Source organism: Erinaceus europaeus, chromosome 21, assembly GCF_950295315.1.
Source record: "Erinaceus europaeus chromosome 21, mEriEur2.1, whole genome shotgun sequence".
NCBI classification, from domain to species: Eukaryota; Metazoa; Chordata; class Mammalia; order Eulipotyphla; family Erinaceidae; genus Erinaceus; species Erinaceus europaeus.
In genome coordinates, this window is record NC_080182.1 from 29,168,548 (window position 1) to 29,196,331 (window position 27,784).

The 27,784-nt window shown below is 53.6% G+C and overlaps 1 protein-coding gene across 1 annotated transcript in view; it reads right to left on the reverse strand.

Annotated features, from left to right (window-relative positions):
* The window catches only part of SLC6A11 (solute carrier family 6 member 11), a 102,523-nt gene that overhangs the window by 39,398 nt on the left and 35,341 nt on the right, over positions 1–27,784 (reverse strand). The window contains exon 6 of the mRNA XM_007517145.3: positions 10,653–10,787. Coding sequence (XP_007517207.2) covers positions 10,653–10,787 — 135 coding nt within the window. The remainder of the gene's footprint in view (positions 1–10,652; positions 10,788–27,784) is intronic.

Sequence of the window (27,784 nt, forward strand, 5' to 3'; positions counted from 1 at the left end):
GAATGAAAAGAAAAGGAACAAGGTGCTTCATGGGAACCCTCGATGAGCCTCCCGTGACCTCATTCACACACAGAAGCGCCCAAGATGCCACACCAGCTGGGGAGAGACTGGGGCATATTCAGACAGCAGGACAGCATCGGAGACTACAGAGAGGCATAGAGTCACCAGAAGACATGCAAGGACCTTTACTCCACACCACCAAGGGGAAGACATGTCTCTGGAAAGGCTCCGCACAGACACTGTGCCAACGGCAAAGTCCTGGACGTCGTCAGAGTTCTGAGGTTTGGAGGACACGGGGTGACCAGGGTGCAGGGGACTTCTGGGCAGGGGCCAAGGTGTGGGATGCCATGATGGCAGGTAGCTGAAGTCGTGCACGTGTGGACGCCCACGGGACACATAGCTAAAGGGGCCTGGCATCCACAGCAGACGCCGCTACCGCCCCCATCTGTTAGAGTTGGTAATGGCAGGTCAGTGCAACCCACCCCCGGTGGCTAGTGAACCTGAGTGCAGCCAGGGCACACACACGCTGGCAGTGCACGCACAGATGAACATACCGCTGTATACACTTCTCTACTTTAATATTTGACTTGTGCACATTTTGGGTAGAGATGGAAATTGAGAGAGTAGGGGGAGACAGAGAGAGGGCAAGAGAAAGAGAGACACCTACAGCTCTTTGTGAGGATCAGGGTTCGAGCCTCCGATCCCCACATGCAGGGGGGAAGAAGGTTCATGAACAGTGGAGGAGCAGGGCTGCAGGTAGCTAGCTCTCTGTCTCTCTCCCTCTCCATCTCCCCCCCCCCTTAATTTCTATCTGTCCTGTCTAATAAAATTTCTGAGCCTCCAGGAGCAGCACAGGGACTGAGCCCCAGCGATGGCCCTGGTGGCAACAGAACAAAAGGAAGGGTTCCGGCATCATGCTGGCCAAGCAAAGCTCAGAGACAGTGGCTGCACTCGGGGAGGCCATCCAGCCACCATCCCAAGAGAACGGCTCTGGAGGCCAGTGCAGGCTCACACATGCCCTCTCCAAAGGCTTGGCTCCGGGATGACAGAGGGTGTCTGGACGCTTGGACAGATGGGCACCAGGTCGTGGTTCAGACAGAGGCTGCAAGAGCACAGAATCGTTTGTTTCCCCAAGAAGACTTTGGGGACCAGGCAGACTGACAGGTGAGGAGGCTGGCAGTGGGCACATCCAGGTAGGGGCAGGCAGTGGCTGTGGGTGACAGGAACCACAGGGCATAGCCCGATAGGGTGGTCTGAGACTCTTCACCCTGGGTGTCCAACCAGAGGGCAAAGATGTTCCCCAGGGCCATGGGGTGGGGGTACTGGGCTGTTTGAGGCTAAGTCATCTAACAATGTAGTGAGTTCAGAGGGCAACTCAGACCAGAGGGAGGCCCGGGTCAAGCTCAGAGCAGAGCTCTGGGGGTAAGTGAACATTCTCTGGAGGCAGGTCCTGTCTCACCTACTGGGTGAGCTAGGGCAGGGGATTCACCCTCTCTGGGCCTCAGTTTCCCGCTTTGAAAACTGCATTATGGCACCTATCTCTTGCTGGAGCCTGCCCCACACAGATGTGAGGAAGCAGTGCTGCCAGCCTTCCACACCCCAACTGTCCCTTGCAGCACAGGACAGCTACCTGCATCCTGGTGCCCACGCACTAAGTCCACACCCCGACCACAATGGGCAGTTCCGTCTCCAGACCTGCAAACTCCCTTCACCAACCAGCGCGTCCTTGGTTGGCAGCCATCGCTGCCAAGTGAGAATGACAACCAGACTCATCCTAATAACCTCGGGCATCGAGCTCTGACAAGACCCACAAAGAAACAGCTCTGAGCCCTGCAAGTCCTACTGAGCCATGTTAGTGACAACCTGGGGGACCTTGGGAAACTACTTGGAATTGCCACGGGTCCAGACTAAGAAAACAGAATTTGAGTCTACATGAGTCTAAGGGAAGGGGCTAGGACTTGAGGCTCCTATCACAATACAGCTCAGGATCTTCAAGAAGGATGACAGAGTCCATTGTCTGCAACACAGCAGCCACATGAGGGTTGGGGGCCAGCTGGTGGTACACCCAGTTAAGCGCACAGAGTGTAAAGTGCAAAGATCTGTGCAAGGATCCTGGTTAGAGCCCCCGGTTCCACATCTATGGTGGGGTAGTTGTTTCACAAGTGGTGAAGCAGGTCTGCAAGTGTCTATCTCTCTCTCTCCCTCTCTATCTCCCCCTTCCCCTCTCAATTTCTCTCTGTCCTACCCAATTAAAAAAAATGGAAGAAATGGCCTCCAGGAGCAGTGGATTCGTAGTGCAGGCACCAAGCCCCAGCAATAACCCTGGGGGTAACAAAAAAGAAAAAATAAAATAAAAAAGGAAAAATTAATTTAAAAAAGGATTAATGAGGGTATCCAAGCCACAAATTAGCAAATATATACATATACATATACATATATATATATATATATATATATATATATATATATATATATATGATTCATACTCTAGATCTAAAAAAGATGCTAGCTTTGGTAAAGAGGTTTTTTCTTTAAATTTATTTATTTATTTTTCTATTACCACTAGGGTTATTGCTGGGGCTCAGTGCCAGCACTACAAATCCACTGCTCCCACCATTTCGCCCCCCCTTTTTTTCCTTTCTAAATTATTTGATAGAGACAGAGAAAAATTGAGAGGGATGGGAGAAACAGAGAGAGAGACACCTAGGTACATCCCTGCTCAGTCCCACTGGCAAATGCTTTACCTCTTACAAGTATTTTCAAATGACATAAGGACAATACTTCAAAGGATGACACGGGGAGTCGGGCTGTAGCGCAGCGGGTTAAGCGCAGGTGGCGCAAAGCACAAGGACCGGCATAATGATCCCAGTTCGAACCCCGGCTCCCCACCTGCAGGGGAGTCGCTTCACAGGCGGTGAAGCAGGTCTGCAGGTGTCTGTCTTTCTCTCCTCCTCTCTGTCTTCCCCTCCTCTCTCCATTTCTCTCTGTCCTATCCAACAACAACAACAATAATAACTACAACAATAAAACAACAAGGGCAACGAAAGGGAATAAATAAATAAAATAAATATTAAAAAAAAGTTAAAAAAAAAAAGGATGACACGAAGTTTTGCAGAGAATAGCTACCAGGTGGGGGATTTTCCTGTGTCTGACAAGGAGGAGGTGGTAGGTGTGTTTGTATGTGTGTGTTTGCGTGGCTGGGAGCCCAGGGAGGCTGGCTTTTGTCTGAGTTCTTTAAGTTGCGTGTGAGTTAGTGAGAGTTCAAGCCTGGTGGTCACTGCCAGCCTGGGGCACTGACAGGTCAGTGCAGATACACCGAGAAAGAACAAGCAAATGCAAGAATGCAAGAATGAATGAATGAATGAATGAATGAATGTCTCAGCTTTGGACATCAAGTGAGTAGAGAGTTGTCCCCAAGAGGAGGTGAGGGGTTTCTTTGCCACAGGAGGGCTAATTGCTAATCTGGCACTGGCCAATTTACTGGGGAGAGGGGGTATCACCAACGTCCCAGGCTGAGACTGAGGATTCCTGCAGAACAGTCCTGTTGACCTTAAGATGCCCACAGGCTCCAGAAGCAGGACTGCTGGCTTAGGGCTGGGCTGAGGGAGCTCAGAGAAAGCAGGCATAACTGAGCGTGTCAGTCCCTGGGCTCAAGCACTAGGTGAACCAGCACGAGGCAGGGGCCCTAACTCCGTGGAAACTGTCCTCTCTGAGAAACCTCGAGAACATGGGTTTCAAACCTTCCAGAACCCATGAGGCAGCACTTGACGTGGGGTCCCTGTCGGGGGGGGGGGATGTGTGTATGCGTGCACAGCCCTTAGCCCTGGCTTCACCCAGAGCTCCCCAGGAACTGGCGTTTGCTGACTGACTGTGACATGTTACACGGCAAGTCTGCAAAGCTAGGGACCTGGAGTTGTCTGTCCAGAGAGACTCAGTGTGGCCGCCCTGTGGGTCCCTGCGGCCCACCAGCCGCACTGAGCCCACCTGGACATGAACCTCAGAAACCTGAAGCTGTGGCTGAAGGGGCTTGGAGGGAGGGCCCAGAGATGCTGGGACTCTGGGTGGTGTACTTGGGAATGCTGAAACTCCCCTCCCCTGGTCAGCTCTAGGGGACTCTCAGGGACTTGGCCATGCCAGGACAGGCCAGTACGCCCACCTCCTCTCTCCCAGGAGATGTCAGTGTCTCCCACTCTGGGGAAAGGAAAGACACCTATGTGTCAGTTGTCTTCTCCTGCTCGCTGCTCAGTGGACAGCTGGGGGGTGCACGCGGGCAGAGCAGTGACTCTAACCCTGGACCAAAGGAAGTTGAAGGGAGCTGAGCCCCAGAGTGGCCTCCTTCTCACTGAGGTCTGCAGGACCTTGCAGAGCAGGGCTGTCATAATAATAATAATGCTTAATAATATGCAAATGGTATGCAAATCTTGGTGTGAATGTCCCTACCACCTGCAGTCTGAGCACCACCACCAGGTGGCAGCAGTCCATGGGCTCACATCCAGGCCACTTGCAGTCTGCACCCAGAGTCCGCTTGTTCCCTGACTTGTCCTGGGGAGGTGGGGGTGGGGGCTGGCATTGGGTGGCACACTCCCAGCTGGGGCACCCTCCTGTCCACCCCACCAGGCCCAAACTGGACCCCTGGCCTCGGAGCTCCAGCCCCCCACCCCCACCCCGGGGGGCGGAACTTGAGCAGCCTGGGCTGGACGGCCCTGGGAACCGGCCTGGGTTTGGATCCCTGACAGGCCCTTCTGTTCTCCCCTGAAAACACACACTCGAAACACAATGTGGAGGGAGGCAGCGGGGCAGGAATCTGGGGCAGGGAGAACGGGGTTTCCTGCGAGCTGCTGAAAAGACGGAAAAATAAAAATCTGCCCGGAGGGGGAGGAGGAGGGGAGGGGGAGGGGAGCGGAGGGGGAGGGTAGAAGCACTTTGCACTTCAGAGCAGACACGGGGCTGACTAGGAGGACAAATAGCAGCTTGGGAAGTCCCAGCTGAGCACGGAATGCAAATGGCCACACAAAGGAGCCGGCTGCTGTGTCCCTCAAGCTCTTGACAGAAACTTAATTTGCTGGTTGCACAATGGGGAGACCGGCCTGGTTCAGGGAACCCCCACCCCAGTCAGGGGCTCTGACTTCCCTGCCCAGAGCCAGTGGCCTGCAGGCAGAGAGAGGGGGAGCCCCTGCCTCCTCTACAGGCCTACTGTGTGTGCCTGGGCAGGCAATGGAGATGAGAACTGGAAGGGCCTGGGGTTCCCTGTGGGGAGCTTGGGGGGCACTGAGCCTCGAAGAGGTCTCTTTCGGCCAGGCGAGACCCCGGGTTCCTTCTCCCACCTCCAACCCAACCCCAATTTCACTGCAGCCTGCTGCCTGCTGGGTGTACAGGGTGTCACCATCTGAGTCTCATTCACCCAGGGGCCCAAGAGCATCATTCACTCACTCCTGCATTCATTCATCTGTCCACTCATTCATCCACCAGTTTATTCACTCATTCATTCATTTGTTCATTTACTGACTCCTCCATTCATTCACTGATTCCCTCACTCCTTCACCACTTATTCATCCATCCACTTATTCATCCATTTGCTGGCTCATCTCATTCAGTCCTTCACTCATTCATTCTTTCACCTCATTCACTCATTACCTCACTCACTTACTGGTTCACTCACTTGTTCATTAATTCATTTACTTGCTCACTCCTGATTCATGCATTCACCCACTCACCTGCTGATTCACTCAGTCATCCCCTCACTGACTCACTCATTTACTCATTCATTCATTCATTCATTCATTCATTCATTCATCACTTTCCCTTTTACTCCCTCACTCATTCAGCTCAGCTTTCTCTCATCCTCATTTCTCTGGCCACCATGGGAGAGATTGCAGTGGAAAGCCCGAACACTGCAATTTCTAGAACCTTCTAACAAACAAGGGTGAGCACACCCCCAGACCAGCCAAGCCTGTCACTCCTTCAGGGGTCTTTAAGTGGGGGTGTGGCCTGGGGAGAGCTGAAGGGAAGACCAGTCAGGGGGGACAGAGGCGGGTGGGGGTCTCGCTGACTGGCCCCTCGCCTCTTCCAGCCCCGAGAGCTAGGTCCTGGTGCCCTGCCAGACATGGCCCCGAAGTCCTCTCCCCACCCTAGGTGAGGACCCACATCTCCTGCCAGCAGCCTGTCCACTGCATGAATGATGCTGTGTCCATAGTGACTCTTTCTGTGACATGCATGACATCTGTGTGTGGACATGTATATTCGTATGCCCATCCATGTTTAGCAATAAAAATGGTGAAGTCAAGTGCTTATGCAGTGGGGGCACTCCAGGCATTTTCTGATGCACAAGAAAATAAAACATCACTTTAGGGGCGTCAGGGAATAGCTCACTTGCCGGAGCCTGCTCCTTACCCAGTACAAAGGCCTAGGTGCGAACTCCAGCACCTCACAGAAGCACCATGCACAGCACTCAGGGAGCCTCATAGAGGGTGGGCAGGGCTGTGGGGGTCTCTCCTCTCTTTCTCTCTCTCTTTCTCTGGAACATAATGCTACATCTGTCATAAAGCGGAGCTATCTTTTACATATGAGGCCCCAGTACCACACACAGTCTAAAATGAAATAAGAAGAGCCAACAGTTCTGAGAAGAACAGTCTTCCTCCAACAACTATGTCACCAGACTCCACACTCTGTGCTCTGATGGGGCAGCCACTGCAGGACAGACCTGGGCCCCAGATGGGAGAAGACTACTCAGAGACCAGGCTGGCTGAAGGGAGGGCGGGGACCCAGCCCAGTGGCCCTGGCCCTGCTCCATCACAGAAGCTCTTGGAACCGAGTGGTGTGGACCCACTGTCTCTCCTCCACTCCACTTGCGCCATCCCCCATGTGCACCATTGAGAATCTCTCCTGCCCAGAGCCCAGGAACCCTGGATCGAAGCCCTAAGTGGGTGCTGAGCTGCTGTGCGGCTCCAGGCAGGTAGCTCAGCCTCTCTGATCCAGCTCCCTCTACCAGCTGAGTACTGCGCTTGCACTGCAGCCCCCTGAATGACCACCCCCTGATTGGGTGCGCCACCGCCAAAGTTTGAGAAGCCACCAAGAGCGCTGTGTGAACTTCGTGTGGTCGTCCGTCCAGCCACCCCCCTTCTAGTCCCTGAAGCAAACTGAAAGAAAGGTCTTGACTGAGGCCAGGTGGTGACACACCCGGTAGAGCACAGTGGTGCAGGGCACAAGGTCCCAGGTTCAATCCCCCACTCCCCACTCCACAAGTGGTGAAGCAGGGCTACAGGTGTCCATCTCTCTCTCCCTTTCTGTCTCCCTTGTCCATCCCAATGTCGCTCTGTCTCTATGCAATACTAAAGAAGTAAAAATCTTTTTAGAAAAAGTTCTGGGGTGCTCTCACAGAAGGTCCTGCCCAGAGTGGCCCTTCCTGCCACACACTGAGGCTCCCAGAAATGTCAGCTGTAAAGAGCTGTCCTGTCCCTTTGGGGTGACTTCTTTGAATCTTCACCCAGAAAATCAGCTGTCCCAGCTTGCTCTGGGATACTCACTCTCACACACCTGGCCAGCAAGGACACACTGCATCTCACAGACTCACAGCCGAGGGACTCAGCTCTCACCTTCCCAAAGCTTTCTGCAGAAGCCAAGATAGTTCTGGCTCTTGTATATTCACTCAGCAAACAACGTACTGAGCAACTACTATGTGCACAGTAGGGAGGGATGCCTCCTCTCCCTGTCCTTTCACAGTGATCCCCCCAGTTACTGGGGGAGTGACTTCAGTGTCACCCCTGCTCTCTCTTTACTTCCATGTTTCTCCATGGCTCGTGCCACCGTCTTCCAAGCTCCGAGCCTGCACTTTGTCCCCAGCTCTCTCCTCGAACCCGGACTGTGATTTCACAGGGCAGGGACACTTACATTCATGCTCGCTTTCCTGACACCCTCAGTGCTGCCTTGAGGTCATGCATGGGGTGCTCGGGAAGCAGCTGCACTAAGAAAGTGTGTCACACGCAGGCCTGACTCTTTCACTGATAACGGAAGGCTTCACAAATGAGGTACAGAGGCTGGGCATCTGTGGTGGGCATTTAGCCTGGCAAAATGAGTCACAGAGGCTGAGCTGACTGACGTCTCCTGCCTGCAGAAAGTTGCTGTGACAGTTTGGCTTCCCAGCAGGCCTCCAAGGGGTCCAGGAATTCTTAGAGGTGCTCTGAGCTAATGACCTGGAGGAGGAGGCCAGGGAGGTGGGCGCTGAGGGGACAGGGTGGGAGTCTGCAGGCCCCAGGCAGACGGTGGGGACCCCACACTGGGCAGAACTTGCAAACTCTCCATCCTCTGAGCCTCTTCGGAGCCTGGGGCTGAGGGGACCAGGAGCTAATGTCCTTCTCCTTGGGGGCCTCTGCCTGAGATTCCTGAGCTGATCCGAGAGGCATGAGCCTGTACCCCAAAGCACTTCTACCAGCCCCAGGCAGAGGGTGGGGGCAGGAGCTGCATCTACAGTACACGGCTTGTGTGACGCCTCCCCCACCCAGGTGAAGAGCTCTGGTTCCAGCCATTCACACCCCGGGGGCCTGGGGACCTTGACAAGACACTGACACGTGGGGGACACCCCCCAGAGAGTTGATTCTGGGTGACTGGTCTGGGAATTAGGAGCTTCTAACAAGAAGCAGAGGCAGATCAGTTCCCGGGCCTAGAGGGGTCTAGTCAGCAAACACATCCCCCCACACCCGCATGCCGCCAGCCCTGACCACTTAGAGAATCAGGCACAGTGGCCACACTCACCCCACAGCTAGCACCTTACTGGAGACAACTGACCTCACCTCTCCCAGTCTGTTCCTTCTGTGAGTGACCCCCACAGAGAAAGCCAGCCCCCAGCAGGACTCGGTTTCTCTCTGGCCACGAGGTACAACTGCAGACCTGCCTTCTCAGGTGGGGAAGCTGCCAGGCAGGTTCTAGAAGGTTGAGGACTGGCCTTTTTGTGCTCATATGGATAAGACAAGAATGAGAGAAAGAGAGAAAGAAAGAAAGAAAGAATGAAAGGAAGGAAGGAAGATGGGGATGTGGTGGGCGGTGGCACACCTGGTTAAGCGCACGTAGTACTAAGCACAAGGACCTGCACAGGATCTGGGTTCAAGACCCCACTCCCCACCTGCAGCCAGACACTTCACTTGCGGTGAAGCAGGTCTGCAGGTGTCTATCTTTCTCTCTCTATATCTCCCCCTCCACTCTCAATTTCTCTCTTTTCTGTCCAATAAAAGGGAAAAAATGGCCACCAGGAGCAGTGGATTTGCAGTGCCAGCACCAAGCCCCAGTGATAACCCTGGAGGCAAAATAAAATAAGATGAAGATGGAAAGAAGGGACTAGGTGAAGTCAAATAAAATCTGGTTATTTGAGGACCTTTTTTTAAAATTTATTTATAAAATGGAAACACTGACAAGACCATAGGATAAGAGGGTTACAGTTCCCCCCACCGGAGCTCTGTATCCCACCCCTCCCCTGATAGCTCTCCTATTCTTTAATCCCATGGGAGCGTGGACCCAGGGTCATTGTGGGGTGCAAAAGGTGGAAGGTCTGGCCTCTGTAATGGCTTCCCCGCTGAACATGGACATCGACAGGACCTCGTTTCTTTACCTCCTTTTTCACTTAAAGTCGATCCCCAAGAGCCTGAGGAGGATGTGTGAGGCTTTCTTTGCATTTAAATTTTTAAAATTATATTTACGTATGTGTTGGCTAGAGACAGGCAGAGATTGAAAGGGAGGGGGAGACAGAGTGAGAGAGACAGAGAGACACCTGCAGCCCTGCTTTATCACTTGCAAAGCTTTCCCCCTGTAGGTGGGGACCAGGGGCTCGAACTGGGTCCTGGAGCGCACCTTGTTTGTCTTTTTTTTTTTTTTTTGCTCCCATGAGGCAATTGCTGAACTCGACCGCATCCTTCCATCTGTAGGTCATCCACAGTCACCTCCCTGGCTAAAACTCTGCCTGGTATCACCAGTCAGGACAAACTAAGGTCCCCAAATAGCTCACATGGACAGTGTGTTGCTTTGCCATGTGTGTAACCAAAGTTCCGGCCTGATCCCTGACCCCCAACACACAGAAAGAACCTTTGGTGCTGTGGTCTGTCTGCCTATCTGGAAAGAGCAGGGTGACTGTCACTTTTCTATATGCCACAAGCGTGCTCCATCCCCAGTCACGGGACATGAAGTGAGACGCACGGTGAGTGTGAAGAATAAGTTACGCCTACCGACCCCAGACATACCACCTGCTATAAAGAACGTGTTAAAAATCACAGTCCAGAATCGTAAATGAAATAGTCACACACGAGATCTGGTTTCGTTTGAACACACACGAGCAGAGACGGTCTGAACGGCAATTCTGGCATGCAGGAGCGCTTTTCCAGTTAACTATGGACGGCACTGGAAAGTTGGCAGATCTAGCCCTAGCCCCAGCCCCAGCCCACCCAACCCTGCCAGCCTTCGCCACAGACCTCACACAGGTGCCTCGCTGCTGAGAAACCACAGGAATGGGGGCCTCCTGCCCTGAGAAAGAAGCATACATGTCACCAGGCCATGCATGCTCTGGCCACTGTGATTGTCCGTGTGTCCCTGAGCCTGCTTGTTCTGAGGAGGGGCAGGAGAGTCGGCTGGAGGTTCGGCTGGCTGGTGGTAGGTGGGCAGGCGCCTCTTACCTGGGGGTCGGAGAGCCGGGAGAGGTCAGGGTACAGGTAGAACTTGATGCCCTCGGAGGCCCCAGGCAGCGTGACGCCTCGGACCAGCAGGATCAGCAGCATGACGTAAGGGAAGGTGGCTGTGACGTAGACAACCTGAGGGGAGGGATGGGGGCAGGTCAGCGCAGGTGAAGTGACAGTGACCCCGGGCAGCCTGCTGGGCCTCTGACCGCCCCCCCCCCCGTGAAGGCAGTGGCATCAGTGTGCCCCCAGTGCAGACATCCCCCCACCCCATCTGCAGTGGATGACACCACCTTTCCCTGCCCCCAGGGTGGGTCACTCAGGGCTGTCTGCCCAGAGCTACAGCATCAGGCGACACCCTGTCACAGGGCAAGTCACACATCCAAAGCTGGGCATGGTCCTCGAACCCCGATTCACCAACGGGCCAAGACCCAGGGCTCAGAAAGCACAGGTCCTAATGGAGACCAGCTGCCACAATTCGAGCGCTTGGCTTCAGGGCTCTGCTCACTGGGATACGTCGTTTATGCTTTTATCACGATGTTTGCTTACAGGCACAAGAAACACACCCAGGAACTCAGCCAGCAACTACGATAGTTCTGAATGGCCCTCCATGGCCTAAGTTTCCTTGTGTCTTTTCAGAGAAAGAAGAGGGAGGCAAAGTAAGGAGAGACCCCATAGCCCTTTCCACCTTCCATGGGGCCACCTGGGTGCTGTGCATGGTGCTGAGAGAGGAGAGACCCCACAGCTCTGACAACCCTCCGTGGGGCTCCCTGGGTGCTGCCCTTGGTGCTGAGAGAGAAGAGACCCCATAGCCCTGCCCACCCTCCATGGGGCACCCTGGGTGCTGTGCATGGTGCTGAGAGAGAAGAGACCCCATAGCCCTGCCCACCCTCCATGGGGCACCCTGGGTGCTGTGCATGGTGCTGAGAGAGGAGAGACCCCACAGCCCTGCCCACCCTCCATGGGGCTCCCTGGGTACTGTGCATGGTGCTGAGAGAGGAGAGACCCCACAGCCCTGCCCACCCTCCATGGGGCACCCTGGGTGCTGTGCATGGTTCTGAGAGAGGAGAGACCCCATAGCCCTGCCCACCCTCCATGGGGCTCCCTGGGTACTGTGCATGGTGCTGAGAGAGGAGAGACCCCACAGCCCTGCCCACCCTCCATGGGGCTCCCTGGGTGCTGTGCATGGTGCTGAGAGAGGAGAGACCCCATAGCCCTGCCCACTCTCTATGGGGTTCCCTGGGTGCTGTGCATGGTGCTGAGAGAGGAGAGACCCCATAGCCCTGCCCACTCTCTATGGGGTTCACTGGGTGCTGTGCATGGTGCTCCCCAGAGGTACTGGAGCTCTAGTTGGGGCCTCAGGGATGGGAAGGTATATGGTTGCTGGTGAGCTACACTGGACCTTGGTTTTAGTTTATGGAGGAGAGAGCTCAGGCAGGCAGCCCTAGGCTGGCTTCTAGTGCTGTTCAAACACTTCAGGAGCTTCCACGAACACACAAGCTGTGCCCACTGAGCCCAGAGCCACATGTGGACCAACTGGCAGCGCACCTGCAGGCCCTCTGCAGCCTGGTCCCGGATCACCAGCCAGTTCAGAGCACAGTTTTCAAGGTGCCGCTCTTCCTGGGAATCACACCTGCACAGCAGAGACCAGGACAAGAGGGAAGCAGACCACTGACAGGGTGGGTGGGGGCTGCGGGCAGGGGTGCCCAGGTCTGCCTGGTCTCAGCCCACTGTGGTCAGCTGGGAGGCACGTGGCTGGACTCTTTCCTGCCCTGGGGTCTGTTGGGGCTCCAGGGCACCAGAGGAACCAAACCTGCTCTGAGCTTTTGCCCACATGAGGATTTTGTTGTTTGCTTGCTTGCTTTTTGCTTTGCCACCAGGGTAATCACTGGGGTTCAGTGTAGACACAAAGAATCCACCACTCCTGGTGGCCATTCCCCCCTTTTTTCTTCCTATTGTATTTGATAGGACAGAAAGTAATTGAGAGGAGAGGTGGAGACAAAGAGAGAGACACCTGCAGCCCTGCTTTACCACTCGTGAAGCTTTCTCCCTGCAGGTGGGGTACTGGGGCTTGAACTGGGGTCCTGGAGCATGGTAATGTGTACACCACCTCCCAGCTTCCTACTTAAGTGGAGACAGTGAGGCTTCACAGAGCATGAGGGCTCCCATCCTGGGGTTCCCCTGGGCCTGTGGAACTGTGCCCCCCAGTTCTGGTTTGCTTTTCTCCATCGCCCTCTCCCCTCCAAGCCCTCGGTGCTGTCCATGTGGGCTGCCCGTATCAGCCATGAGGGCTACATCTGTCATGCTGTCCTGTGCAGACAGCCTGTGCCAGCTAATGAGGGCTGCACCTGTCACACTCAGGAGCAGGGACACAGCTGAGATACTGATGAAATCTCGGAGCCCCACCAGCTCCCCTCCCAGTCTGAGTGGCCTGGAGATTCAGACTCCCCAGTTAGGAGCCATGGCCCCCCCCCGGCCTGGACATGAACCCCACTAACTCTGGATGGCTCTCACCCTCCACAGGCAGGGCCTCTGACTGGGTGTGGCCTCCCACTGCCTGGCCCTCCACAGGAAGCTTCTGCTCTCTCTTTTCTGCAGGACAGATGTTCAGAAAAGGCAGACCAAAAGTGCACTCCACAGCTGAGGCGTGTGCCTGGTGAGGTGGGCGGGGGTGGGACATTGAGACAGGGCAGTCAGGGAGGGCTTCTCCAAGGAGGTGACATTACAGCTGGGGTTGGTGAGGACGAGCAGGAGCTCAGGCTGTGGAACATGTGGATGGAGGAGGATGGAGGCGAGTCCCAATCGCGCTCGGAGCACCTTATGGGCCAGCAGCCAGCGAGGCCCCCCGCCCCTGCAGCTGTAGCGGTTTCTGTCTCCATACTTCTTTGTGCTTCCCTTTAATGAAGATCCTACACAAGCTGGACTGAGCCTGGTGACTGGTGCTAAGTGCCCTGTGACTGGAGGAGGAGGGGACGCCACAGCCAATGACAGAGCAGCTGTTCTTTAAGCTCAAGCCTTGCCCGCAGAGCTGAGGCTGCTATCTCTAGGCATGCCTGTGCTGTTGCCGCGACACGTGAAAAAGCGGGAATTCAAATCCAACCCCCAAAGATGGGGACCAAGAGGGGTCTGGAGCTGACTCAGCAGGGGGGCTGTGTGCCTCGCTGTGCACGAGGCCCTGGGTTCGAGCCCTGGGGCCAAATGGGAGCACCATGGACAGCACCAGGGGGAGCTCCAGGGCTGGCTGCTGCCTCTCCTCTCTGTTTCTCAGGGATGCAGGAAGTACGGTCCAGCTGGGCGTGTGATCAGGGGTTCTGCAGACACAGCCTGAGTCCTGGGATATCTCATCCAGACCCAGCCCGCACCCCACAGTGAGCATCTGTCTTGGGGGACAGACTCGCAGCCCCACCCAGCAGTCTGCAGCCTCCAGCTCACCAGAGCATATGCCAAAGGGAGAGAAGAGAACACAGATCCAATAGAAGACTAAAAAAAAAGGGGGGGGTTGTAGTTCAAGTGCTGACAATAAAATCACAGGTCAGGGGGGCCACGCAGTGACGCGCAGGATTAAGCATATATAATACTACACTCAGGGATCCAGGTTCTAGTCCCCACCTACAGGGAGAAGCTTGATGAGCCGTGAAGCAGGTCTGAAGGTGTCTCTCTGTCTCTCTTCCTCTTTTTCTCTCTCTCCTCTCTCAATTTCTCTGTGTCCTATTCAATAAAATAGAAAACCAAAAGGAAAAAAGATGGCCACTGGGAGCAGTGGGTTTGTAGTGCCTGCACCAAGCCCCTGTGACAAGTCAACAGAGCTGGGGTTCTTGTCCAGGAGCCGACAGTGGGGGCGAATCTCTGCTTCTCTGGAGGCCATGTGGGCGTATGAAGGACTGGCCAGGCTACGAGAAGCCCCCAGTCATCCCATCCCTGGCTCACCCTCCACTGCTGTCTCCGGCGGGCAGAAGAGTGACTTCCCAGAGGGCCCAGCACCCGACTCCAGCTGTTCCTAGAGCTGAGCTCAGCCCTGCTATGCACACACCTTTAGACAACAAACAGCTGAAACATCATGACAGCCCAAAGCCCGACTAAGACTCAGCCCTCCACCCCTGGGGCACCGTGAGGAGACTTGGCTCATGGGGTCAACTCCACTGGGAGTGGACGGATCACTGCGGCGGCGCCCAGGGTCACTTTCGCTGGAAGCAGGCTCAGCCCACCAGCCAGTTTGCTCTGTGGCCTCAGTCTTATGGCACATTTTTAAAAATATTTATTTAGCAGGGGAGATAGCATAAAGACTATGCAAAGAGACTCATGCCTAAGTCTCTGAGGTCCCAGGTTCAATCCCCAGCACCACCATCAGCCAGAGCCGAGCAGGGCTCTGGCTAAAACAACGATGATGATGATGATGATGATGATGATGATGATGATGATGATGATGACAACAACGAGACTGGGGAGACAGCATAATGGTTCTGCAAAAAACTCTCCTGCCTGAGGCTCTGAGGTCCCAGGTTTAGTTTTTCTTTTCTAATTTTTTTATTATTATCTTTATGTATTGGGTAGAGGTGGCCAGAAATTGAGAGGGTAGGGGAAGATAGAGAGGGAGAGAGGCAGAGAGACACCTGCATCCCTATTTCACCAGTTGCAAAGCTTTCCTCTTGCAGGTGGGGAGCAGGGGCTCGAACCCGGGTCCTGGCTTATTGTAACATGCATGCTCAAGCAGGTGTGCCACCATGCAGCCCCGATATCCCAGGTTCAATCCCCAGCACCACCATCAGCCAGAGATGAGCAGGGCTCTGGTGTCTCTTCCCACCCCAAACTCCTTCACATCTCTCCCATTAAAATATTTTTCAAAATTAAACAAAAAATAAAAAGCAAACAAAAAAAACATAGTGTATGGGAACACCTGGCTTGAGGGTCCAGAGACCACAGAGCAGAGGAGCCAGGCTCCACAGGGAGCCCTGGGAGGGTGGGCACTGGCTGATGACCTGCCCTTGTCAACTGAGGGTGGGGAGTTGGGCTGGGGCATTGAAGGCCATTGGGGAAGTATGGTGGCAGGGAGCATTTGTTACAGCTTTCAGCTTTCTAGAAAGCCCCATCCCATCCACTTCTCTGGGCCAGACAGCCAGCATTACCATCCACTGCCCCTGGGCAAGGCATTAGGCAGACCTTGTCATCAGAAGATGGCACCTAACGGCTGCACAGGTGTGTGCTCACATATGGCATTGTTGTCAGATTCCCAGACAGTGCCCCCCCGGGGCTGGGATGCAGGAAGCTGTGTCTGTGCTACCGCAAACCCAGCTGGACTCATGACCACAGGAGACGCGGGGCCCCAGGCACCACGGCGCTGCCCTTTATACAGTGACCACCTTCCCACAGTCACTCACAGCAACCAGCTGCACAGGGGACTGTCTCTTCTGTTTTGTGCAGAGAGGACACCTTGTCTGGGTGGTCAGCAGACTCTGGGGTAGAAAGAGCAAATTCTCAGATCAACAATGGTAGAGAATGTTCCATCCTCTGAAGGGATACACCTGAGGAAAATGGGTCTATACTGGGGCAACATGGAATGTTCCTCTTCATGACCACAGAATGTGAGCTCAGCTCTAGAGGGATGTAGAGGTCACATAGGCTCCTAAGCTAATTATGGGCCCCAGATCACATCAAATTGATGGGGTTTACAGTAATATTTATATCCCTTTTCCCATATTAGGGAGCTACTCTCTTCCCTGATCCAGCCTTCTGGTCCTTTTCCCAGCCATGACATCATCTCCCCAGACAATAATTAGGATTCACCTACATATCAGATTTCAGACTCAGGCAAAAAAAAAAAAAAAAAAAAACCACTAGTACAGCTACAGGCCCTTTGAAATATAACTAAAATATGCCTACTAGCTATCTACAAAATGGAGGACCCCCCAACGCTTCACCTGCACTATTCCAGCCTTTAGGTCTATAATTGTCCAACAGTTTGTTTGGATTTGTATATTAACTCTCTTTTCAGCCACCAGGTTCCAGATGCTAGCAGGATGTGACCAGACTTCCCTGGACAGACAACCCCACCAATGTGTCCTGGAGCCGCACTTTCCCAAAGCCCTTCCCCACTAGGGAAAGAGAGAGACAGGATGGGAATATGGATTGACCTGTCAATGCCCATGTTCAGCAGGGAAGCAATTATAGAGGAAGCAATTATAGAAGCCAGACCTTCCACCTTCTGCATCTCACAATGACCTTGGGTCCATACTCCCAGAGGGTTAAAGAATAGGAAAGCTGGGAGTCGGGCTGTAGCGCAGTGGGTTAAGCGCAGGTGGCGCAAAGCACAAGGACCGGCATAAGGATCCCGGTTCGAACCCCGGCTCCCCACCTGCAGGGGAGTCGCTTCACAGGCGGTGAAGCAGGTCTGCAGGTGTCTATCTTTCTCTCCTCCTCTCTGTCTTCCCCTCCTCTCTCCATTTCTCTCTGTCCTATCCAACAACGACGACAACAATAATAACTACAACAATAAAACAACAAGGGCAACAAAAGGGAATAAATAAAAAAAAAAAAAAGACTAGGAAAGCTATCAGGGGAGGGGTTGGTATATGGAGGTCTGGTGGTAGGAACTGTGGAAAGCTATACCCCTCTTATCCTATGGTTTTGTCAATGTTTCCTTTTTATAAATAAAAAATAAAAAAGAGCAAATTCTCAGGCCACTGACAAGGCCACTTGGGTAACAGGAGGAGGAAGCCCTCCTCTGCGTGTGCTGGGAGGAGGGGGAGGTGGCCACCAACTGCATTTTTCTTTCACTAAGAAATGAACCCAAACTTCTGTACAGCAATAAAATAAATAAATACCACCACCCAAACAGAGAGACCCCTCACAGAATGGAGATCTTTACATGCCATATATCAGACAAGGGGCTAATAAACAAAATATAGAAAGAGCTCACCAAACTCAGCAACAAGAAAACAAATGACCCCATTTAAAAGTGGGAAAAATATGTGAACAGAGTATTCACCAAAGAAGAGATTCTAAAGGCCAACAGACATATGAAAAAATATTCCAAGTCATTTATTGTCAAAGAAATGAAAATAGACAACAGTGAGATACCACTTCACTCCTGTGAGAATGTCATACATCAGAAAAGGTAGCAGCAACAAATGTTGGAAAGGTTGTGGGGACAAAGGAACCCTCCTGAACTGCTGGTGGGAATATCAGTCAGTCCAACGTCTGTGGAGAACAGTCTGGAGAACTCTCAGAAGGCTAGAAATGCACCTACCCTACGACCCTGCAGTTCCTCTCCTGGAGATCAATCCTAAGGAACACACCTATCCAAAAAGATCTGTGTACACCTGTATTCACAGCAGCACAATTTGTAATGGCCAAAACCTGGAAGCAACCCAGGTGTCCAACAACAGATAAGTGGCTGAGAAAGTTGTGGTCTAGATGAACAATGGAATACTACTCAGCTATGAAGAATGATGACTTCACCTTCTTTGCCTCATCTTGGATGGAGCTTGAAGGAATCATTTGAAGTGAGATCAGCCAGAAAGAGATGGATGAATATGGGATGATCTCACTCCTGGACAGAAGTTGAGAAATAAGAACAGAAAGGGAAACACAAAGCAGAACTTGGCATTGGTTTGGTGCATTGCATCAAAGTAAAGGACTCTGGGGTGGCAGGGGGGCTTCTAGGTCCTGGAACATGATGGTGGAGGAAGACCTAGGTGGGGCATTAAGAGTGTTATGTGGAAAACTGAGAAACATTACACATGTACCAACTGCTACATTTTGCTGTCCACCGTAAACCATTAATCCCCCCCCCCCCCAATAAAGGACAAGGGGGAAGTGAGCCCTTGCGTTTCTGTCTGGGAGTTAACCCTTGATTGCCTCAACTTCACAGGTGGTGTCACACGCTGTCACACACAGCTTCCAACTGATCCCAGGAGCCAGTCCTGAGCACACAGGCTCTGGTGTGCCCCCCTCTGCCCACCCCTACCAGGCCAGGTTCCTGCTGCTCCATCACTGGCTGAGGACAGCACAGGTGTCCCGAGCGTGTCTCTGGCCTCCACACATGGTGGCTCAGCGCCCCCAGCACCGCAGCCTCAGACCCATTGGGCAACTTGCTCCCAACACCTGCACCCCTCTGCTGACCTCCATCATCATCAGGGCGTGTGTGTGTGTGTGTGTGTGTGTGTGTGTGTGTGTGTGTGTGTGTGCTGTTCCTGAGTGCCCACACCTGAGTGAAAGCACCCAGTGACCACCTTGCACTTCCTAGCTTAATGTCACTGATCATGGCCACTGCCAGTTCCATCCTTTATTTTTATTACTATTTATTTAATTTTTTTTTTCAAGAGAGGTAGGGAAAGAAAGAGACCATAGCAGCAAAGCTTCCTTCAGTGCAGTGGGGACCAGGCTCAGCCCAGATCATGTGCATAACAGAGCAGTGCACTGTCGACTATGCTGGGCCCAACTACATCTTTGTAACAGCCTGTAACCCGCTGCTCCTCCTCCTCCTCCTCCTTCCTTTTTGTGATTGAATATTGATTTACAAAGCCATACATTAACAGGAGTCTAATTCTGCACCGTCCCCACCACCAGAGTTCTGTGTCCCCATTCCCTCCTTTGGAAGCTACAGCAGTTCTACCAAGGTCACAGATAAGGGTTGACTGTTATTTCTAGAACTATTTATATTTGTATTTATATATGTGTTTGCCCGTTTTTCCCCTATGGCCCTGCCTTCTCTTCCTTTCTAAATCGCACCTATACATGTGCTACTCCCGAGTGTCCTTCCTTTTCCCTCTTCTCTCTCTGGGTCCTGCTGAAATTGGGGTTCAGAGCCCTCTGCTCATCTTTCCCAAATAGACCCTCACCTTCTTTACCCCATCCCTTGTGGATGGGCATCCAGGGGGCCCCATGCCAGGGCTGCTGGGATTGGAGCAGCTATAAACCCGACCGACTTCTGAACTGGATCCATGTCCTGTGGGGTCCATGTATCTGTGGGGTCCTGTGGGTTCTCAGACCCTGTTAAGAGCCAGGCCTGTGGCCCAGGGAAGAACTGCTGACAGTGTCTCCTGTGAGTGAGAAGCAGGAGGGAGAGGATGGGCCTGGGGTGTGTGTGGGGGGGGCCTCTGTAGGGGACAGTCTGGCCCGTAGGGGACAGAGGAGAAGCAGCGTTGGGCAGGGAAGGTGTAGAGGTGGCACAGAAACTTGTCACACCCCCTCTGACTGTCCTCAGTGTCCCAGTACCCCATCAGTATCTCTGTCCACTTGATCCCAAGTCTACTGTGAGCCTATACCTCTCTCCACCTGCAGCCTTGGGGCCATACACCCCTACTCTCTGGACCCTGTGATATGTGACATGTGACAGCCCCAGGCAGAGCATATGTGACCCGTGTTCTAGAAACAGACCCTCCAGCCCAGTACAGCTCACACTGGGGAAGCGAGGGAAAAGGCCTGGAGTAGAGTCTGGGAGCCTGGGACCAGAGGCTGGCCCTGGCTCTACCCCTGTGTTTTGTAGCTGGCCAGCCCCCACCCCCACCTCTCTCCTCCGCGGTGCCAGGTTCCTGGGTGCTGGCAGGCCGCCGGCCACTGGGGGCCGGCCTTTTCATACCTCTTTGTCTCGAGCCTGCATCCCAGGCTGCTGGCCACCCACAGTGCATGAGGTGGGTGTGTCCCTCCCCCATGCTGAGGGTCCTCCAGTCAGGGTGCTATGTCCCAGGGGCCATCTTGCCCCCTGGGGCGCTCTATAGTGTATGGGGGAGACTGTGTCAGCCAGAGGCTGAGCACCCACCTCCTCCCTATTACCAACTCACACTTATCTGTGCCACCCAGCTGGCTCCTAGCACCCAGCACGCAGCACCCAGCATCCAGGCTACTCTCTAGCTGCTGTGAGCTTCATTTCTACAGGCAGAGTTGGGGGGTGGGGAGAGAGAGCAAGCGAGTGAGCAAGAGTGCTTTCTGTCCTCTGCCTGGCTTGCTGTGCCCACAGTGTCCAGAGCAGCCTGTAGCCCCCAGGTGGGCTCCACAGCTGTCTGTGGGATGGAACTACCCCTCTGTCAGCAGCGTGAGGCACCCAGGCTAGGCACTCAGGGCAAGCTCTGTGCCACGGGAGTGAGGGTTCCCATAGGGAAGCACAAACGGAGAGTTCTAGAAGAAAAGCATCAGAGCTCTGACTTTTTAATTTTTATTTATTACTGGATAGAGACAGAGAAACTGAGAGAGGAGGGGGAGACAGAGCGGGAGAGAGGCACCTGCAGCCCTGCTTTACCACTTGTGAAGCTTTCCCCCTGCAGCTGGGGACCAGGGGCTCGAACCCAGGTCCTTGCTCACTGTAGTGTGTGTGCTTAACCAGGTGCACCACCACCCAGCCCCCAGTTTAACTTTTTTGTTTGTTTAGCCTGGGTTATCTCTGGGGCTTGGTTTCTGCACTCTGAATCCACTGTTCCTAAAAGCTCTTTCTTTCTTTTTCTTTCTAATTGACTGGGCAGAGAGAAATTGAGAAGGGAGAGGGAGATAGAGGGGGAGAGACACTTGCAGACCTGCTTCACCACTCAAGTGTCCTCCCTGCAGGTGGGAGAGAGGTTTGACTTGCAAGGACACACCCATCCATACTGGACTCTGGGTGAAGGAGGTCAGGGGCACAGAGCTCCCTGGCAAGCCCAGTGCCCTCTCAGGATGGCTAAGGTCCTGGGCTCAGCAGGAAGGTCATGCAGGGCTCCGGCATCCTGCCGGACTGGACTGTGTCCCGTTCAGTGACAGACACAATAAGGTCACTGACAGAGTGACAAGGCGATGACAGGTCCAGGCTCAGACCCAGAGAGGTGGGATGGGGCACAAGGCCTGTCAAGAACCCCCCCCCCCCGAACACACACACACACACACACACACACACACACACACACACATACACACACCCCAGAAACCAGGCTGCTGGCACACCCTTGGCTAAGGACTTTCTCTTTCCTTCTCTCTTTTTCTTTCATTCTTTCTCTCTCTTTTTCTCTTTCTTCCTTTTCTTTATATTGTTGGATTTCCCCAGAGGTCAAGTCCCTCTGAATACAAAGGTTAACACAGTTGGTGGCAATTACAGTGTCTCCTGCTCTAATTGACACTAATTAGCCATTTGTATGCCAATGCTGAAACTTAAATGGTGGGGGGGTTCCCCCCACTTCCATTTCTTTCCAGGGTGGGGGAGGGTGACTGGCTAATGACTGGGGGTGCCATGCTGTGGGAAGCCTGCCCAGCCTGCCCTGTGTCTCTGGGGACAAGGGGGCTGGGCTGGGCAGGTGGGGGAAGAAGGTGGTGTGGGGACCAGACCTCAAGTCCCGGGACAGAAACTACACATTGGGCTGCTTGGGCAGGTCACACTTTCTGGGCCGGCATTCACTGGCTGAAAAGAGCCAGGAATCACATACCTCACTCACTCACTCATTCACTCGCTCACTCATTCACTCACTCAGGTACCATATACCACTCACTCACTCAGGAACCATATACTCCATTTCTTTTTTTGTCATAGGACCTGTCTGTCCCATAGCCTTTTTTTAAAAAAATAAATCTTTAAAAAATATTTTATTTATTTATTACTAGATAGACACAGAGAGAAATTAAGAGGAAGGGAGAGATAGGGAAAGAGACAGAGAGACACCTGCAGCCCTGCTTCACCTGGTTCCTCACGTACTGTAATGTGTGCACTCAGCCAGGTGTGCCACTGCCTGGCCCTTCTTATGGCCTTTCTGTGATTTACTGAAAACCTCCAGGCAGCCAATGAGCTTTCTCCCACCACACAAATGAAGACACAGTGAAGGGCCCTCCACAGGAAGCTCCCTCTCACCATAGCACAATACAAACCAAGGCCACTGGGTTCTCCTCCAGGCTGGCTCAGAGGCCAACTGCAGGGGGCAGGGGGAGGGGGTATTAGGCAGGAAAGCAAGTGTCTTAGGCACTGGGGAATAAGGCTCCTCTTCCCACCTGCTGGGGCAGGAGCCAGGAGGTCTGACCACACCCACCGTCAGCTCCTGTCCAAGGTCCTCTTAGGCAGGAACTGAGCACAGTGCTCTCTGTTCCCATGTCATCCACTTCCACGCTAGAGTCCACTCCCCCCCCCCCATCTCACAAGCAGACACAGAGGCCGCACAAGGTGCACATCTGGTCTGTGGCTTGCACCATCAGGAAAAGGCCAGTTCACGCTTGGATTCATCTGTCCCCAGCCTGAACTCAACTGCCACCCAGCCCCCCCCCCAGAAGGCAGGCTGCCCACCACCCAGCCCCCCCCCCAGAAGGCAGGCTCCCCACCACCCAGCCCCCCCCAGAAGGCAGGCTCCCCACCACCCAGCCCCCCCCAGAAGGCAGGCTCCCCACCACCCAGCCCCCCCCCGAAGGCAGGCTCCCCACCACCCAGCTCCCCCAGAAGGCAGGCTCCCCAACACCCAGCCCCCCCAGAAGGCAGGCTCCCCACCACCCAGCCCCCCCAGAAGGCAGGCTCCCCACCACCCAGCCCCCCCAGAAGGCAGGCTCCCCACCACCCAGCCCCCCCAGAAGGCAGGCCCCCCACCACATCCTCCCGTGTCTCTGGACAGATGGTGCCCAGCCGCCTCCAGTCTGTGTCTTTTCTCCTTCTTTCCTCCCTGACACCTGGCAAGGAGAGGTTCAGCTGCCCCGACTGACTTTTGGGACTTAGCACGAAGGGCCTCTGGCAGGATGAAATTCTCTGTCCCCCACAGCACAGTGACTAGATGATTCATTTTCATAGTGGTTAGCCTTGACTCCAGACCCAGGTTCAAGTCCAGCCCTGGGCACTTTATACAGACTAGTGGCCTCTGGAAATCCAATGTCTTAGTCGGTCTGAGTGTTGTGTACGATGAGATAAGGATGCAACCTGAGGGCTCTAGCACTGTTCTTGACTCTGACCGCATCTTCCTAGATGATATTTTTAGTTCACCTCCACGAGGTGAAGTAAAAACAAAAATCATTCAAGTCACGGACCCTAAGAACACACCTAAAATAGACTTACTAGCTACTTTCTGGTTCCTATTTATTAAACATTTTTTCCTGCATCATAACTTACGGACTTTCAGCCACCAAGTTGCAGATGCTACCATGACAACAACCTGACTTCCCTGACCAGATGACCTCACCAATGGGTCCTGGAACCCCAGCTTTCCAGAGCCCCGCCCCACTAGGGAAAGGTAGAAACAGGCTGGGGGTGTGGATCCACCTGCCAACACCCATGTCCAGCAGAGAAGCAATTACAGAAGCCAGAACTCCCACCTTCTACACCACAAAAAGAATTTTGGTCCATACTCTCAGAGGGGGAGAAATATTAGGGGAAGATGACCTCAGGGCTTTGAACTCTTTCCAATGGAGAGAGAAAGGAAACAAGGAAAGGATACTCAGAAGTACTAACAGGTGGAGGTGTGACTTGAGAAGGTAGGTCTGTAGGAAAAAACGGGCAAATCTAGAGAGATAGATAGGTAGTTAGATAGATAGACAGACAGACAGATATGGAAATAGTCAGCCCATATCTGTGACCTTGGGAGAACCACTGCAGTTTCTAATGGAAGGAACAGGGACACAGAACTCTGGTGGTGGGAACAGTGGGATTGTACCCCTGTTATTTTGTGATTTTGTAAATCACTAATAAAGATAAACTAAGTATACAAATATACTATATAGTGGTAAAATGTCTCTGTAAACATCAAAAGAAAATTTTTAAAAATGCAGCCTGAGGGCTCAGTCCCTTTGAGTAGTGGGTTCTGATTCAGGGATTGATTTGAGTCCCCACTTCACACAGTGGGAACGACACTGTCTGTCTACACAGCAGAGACTTGGCTGAGGGGCAGCCCCCTTGCCTCCCTCGTCTCAGATACCTGCCGCAACTCTGGGCTGGGCTTCCCCAGTGGTAAAGGGCCTCTTGTGAAGACCGAGAGAGACCATACTGACCCATGTATGCGCACAGTCAGGCCTCCATAGCCCAGCGAAAAGCAGCAGGACAGAGAGGCCCTGGCCCACACCTGGCCCAGGGTCTTTGGAGCCATGGGTCCCAAGTTCCCAGCAGGCCCCCTCCTCTGCAGATGCAGGGCTGGCTCTCCCATTGAGGCCCCAGCCACTGACTGGGGCTCCTGTGTGTGGGCTTTGAGCTGGCTCCCAGAAGGGTGCTGATGAATGAGCTGGGACGTCACAGACAGGTGCAACAGTGGAGCCTTGAGCATAATGATGGAGCCCCAGATACATGACAGAGTCTCAGATACATGACGATGGAGCCCCAGTTACAGACACAGTGACAGAGCCGCAGACACAGATACAATGACAAAATGCTAAGTGCAGACCAGCACAAGGTTGGCATCTCAGACACCATGATGATGGAGCCCAGACACAGATACAGTGATACAGCCCAGGCACCATAATGATGGGGCCCCAGATACAGATAAACAATGATGATGGAGCTCACGACACAGAGATGGAGCCCAGACGCCATGATGATGGGTCCCCAGACACAAGAATGAGAGAGTCCCAGACACAGACAATGCAATGGCAGTGGAGCCCCAAAACAATGATGGAGTCTCAGACACAATGAGATGCAATGATGATGGGGCTCCAGATACAGAAAGATGCAATAGTCACAGAGCTCTAGATACAGATAAAAAATGACAATGGGCCCCAGACACAGACAGACATAATGATGATGGAGCCCTGGATACAGACAATGATGATGGAGCCCCAGATACAGAAAGATGCATTCACTGATCATGGAGCCCCAGACACTGTTGGGATATTGTACAGATGTGGTTGAACATTGGCAAGGCCCACAAACCACTATATTTCCATGCAAGTATTATTTACATATCCCCCACCACATTATCCCCTCAGGGTATTGCTAATTCCCCCAGCTAAAACTACAGGATCCACAACTAAGGAAGTTCCCAGAATGCCTTTTTCTTTTCTCCACCCTCTTCCCTAGCCAATTCCATTCCGACTTGCCACTTCTGTTTTTACCCTATAAAACCCACTGCTGTTCCTGGTTTCGCCCCCTTTTTTTCTCTTCTGCGTCCTGACCTGGAGAAGAGCTGGAGAAGGGCTGGCGTGCATAGAGGGAGGCGGCCATCTTGTTAGCTCCTCGTGGCATAAACCCGCTGTGCTCACACTGACTCTGGGGCATCCGCATGAATAAAGATTTGCGTTCCCGCTCCGCCACGAGTTCCTGGTCTCTCTCTCTCCCGAGACGCAACCCCGACAAAACACAGATAGTAATGATGGTGAAGCCCAAGACACAGTGATGGATCCACAGACAGATAACAAGATAGAGCCCCTGGCACCATGATGGAATCCCAGACACAGACAGTGATAAAGCCCCAGACACAATAATGATGGACCCCATGCAGTCAGGTGCAAGGTTATGGGGTCCATGATAGACAGGGACAATGATGATGGAGCCCCAGCCACCATATGGAGCCCTAGACAGACACCGTGATGGAGCCCCAGACAGACACCATGATGGGAGCCCCAGCCACCATGACGGAGCCCTAGACAGACACTGTGATAGAGCCCCAGACAGACACCATGATGGAGCCCCAGCCACCATATGGAGCCCTAGACAGATACCGTGATGGAGCCCCAGACAGATACCATGATGGAGCCCCAGCCACCATGACGGAGCCCCAGGCACAGCAGAACTGCTCAGTGGCTGGCTGCAGAGAGAGCTCGAGGTCACACAGAGCCACGATGATCAAGCTAGAGAAGGCATGATGGAGCGGGGGCTCTAGTCCTGACCCCCCAGCAAGAAACAGGCTCAGGGGCACATGGCAGATCCCAGTCCTGCAGGGTGGCAGGGAGCCAGTGGAGGTGAACGGCTCAGTACACCAGCCACGATCATTAAGACGGCAGAGCACACTGCTCCCTGGATGCCCCAGAAGTCAGTGTCTGGGGGTGTCTGGCATTTGAGACTATTTCATGGTGGGTTAAGATTAGGTCCGGAGTCGGGGCTGTTGATTTTTACAGGGCTACACCAGTGAGACCACAGGAATGAAAGTCCATCCCCAAACAGGCTCAGAGACATAAATATCCGCAGGGCCCAGCCAGACTCGCAGGGTGTCAGGAGCGATTCTCTGCTATGGAACACACACTCACTGGCTTGGCCAACCGTGATTTAAACCCCATCCATCTCTTGGACTCAGGGCTGGTGTTCCCATGGTAACCAAGGGCACTGCTAAAGCACAATGTTATACCCATGGGTGGGGGTGGGGGGCTGTGGTAAGAAGCCCTATCCCCTGCCCCCTCCCTCAACACTCCAATGCAGAGGGGAGGGGAAAGGAGGGAAGTGAGCAGCTTGGGCAGGTCCACAGCCAGGCAGGGCAGCACACTGCCAGGGCCCAGCAGTATTACTGCTCAGCTTAAGATGGGGAACCTGCCCCCCAGGGCCTCCCCTCCGAAGGCCTGGGTAACAGGAGTTCTTCCTAGCCAACTGTTTCCTGCTTTAAAAAAAAAAAACAAAAGGTTTGGGGCTGGGTGGTAGTGCAGCGGGTTAAGTGCACATGGCACAAAGTGCAAGGACCGGCACAAAGATCCCAATTCGAGCCCCCAGTTCCCCACCTGCAGTGGGGAAGCTTCACAAGCAGTGAGGCAGGTCTGCAGGTGTTTCTCTCTCCCTCTCTCCATCTTCCCCTCCTCTCTCCATTTCTCTCTGTCCTAGCCACAACAACTACAGCTATAACAACAATGACAATAACAACAACAACAATGAGGGCAACAAAATGGGAAAACATGGCCTCTAGGAGCAGTGGATTTGTACATAGTGCAGGCACCGAGCCCCAGCGATAACCCTGGAGGCAAAAACCAAAAAAGTGTAGGGGCTGGGCCATGGTGCACCTGGTGGAGTGCACACCTTACCATGCGCTGGGACCCAGGTTCAAGCCCCAGCTCCCCACCTGCTGTGGTGGGGGTAAAGCAGGGCTGCAGGTCTCTCCTCCTCCTCCTCCTCCTCCTCCTCCTCCTCCTCCTCCTCTCTCAATTTCTCACTGTCCTATCAAAATACAATGAAGAACCAAAAGGCATCTGTCAACAGGAGAGAGGCAAAGCACTGCGCTATGGCGATCAGTGCCGGAACTGAGCACAGAGCCTGGTGCTGGCAGCCCTGCTTCACAGCTGTGCCGCCTTCTGCTTCTTGCCCC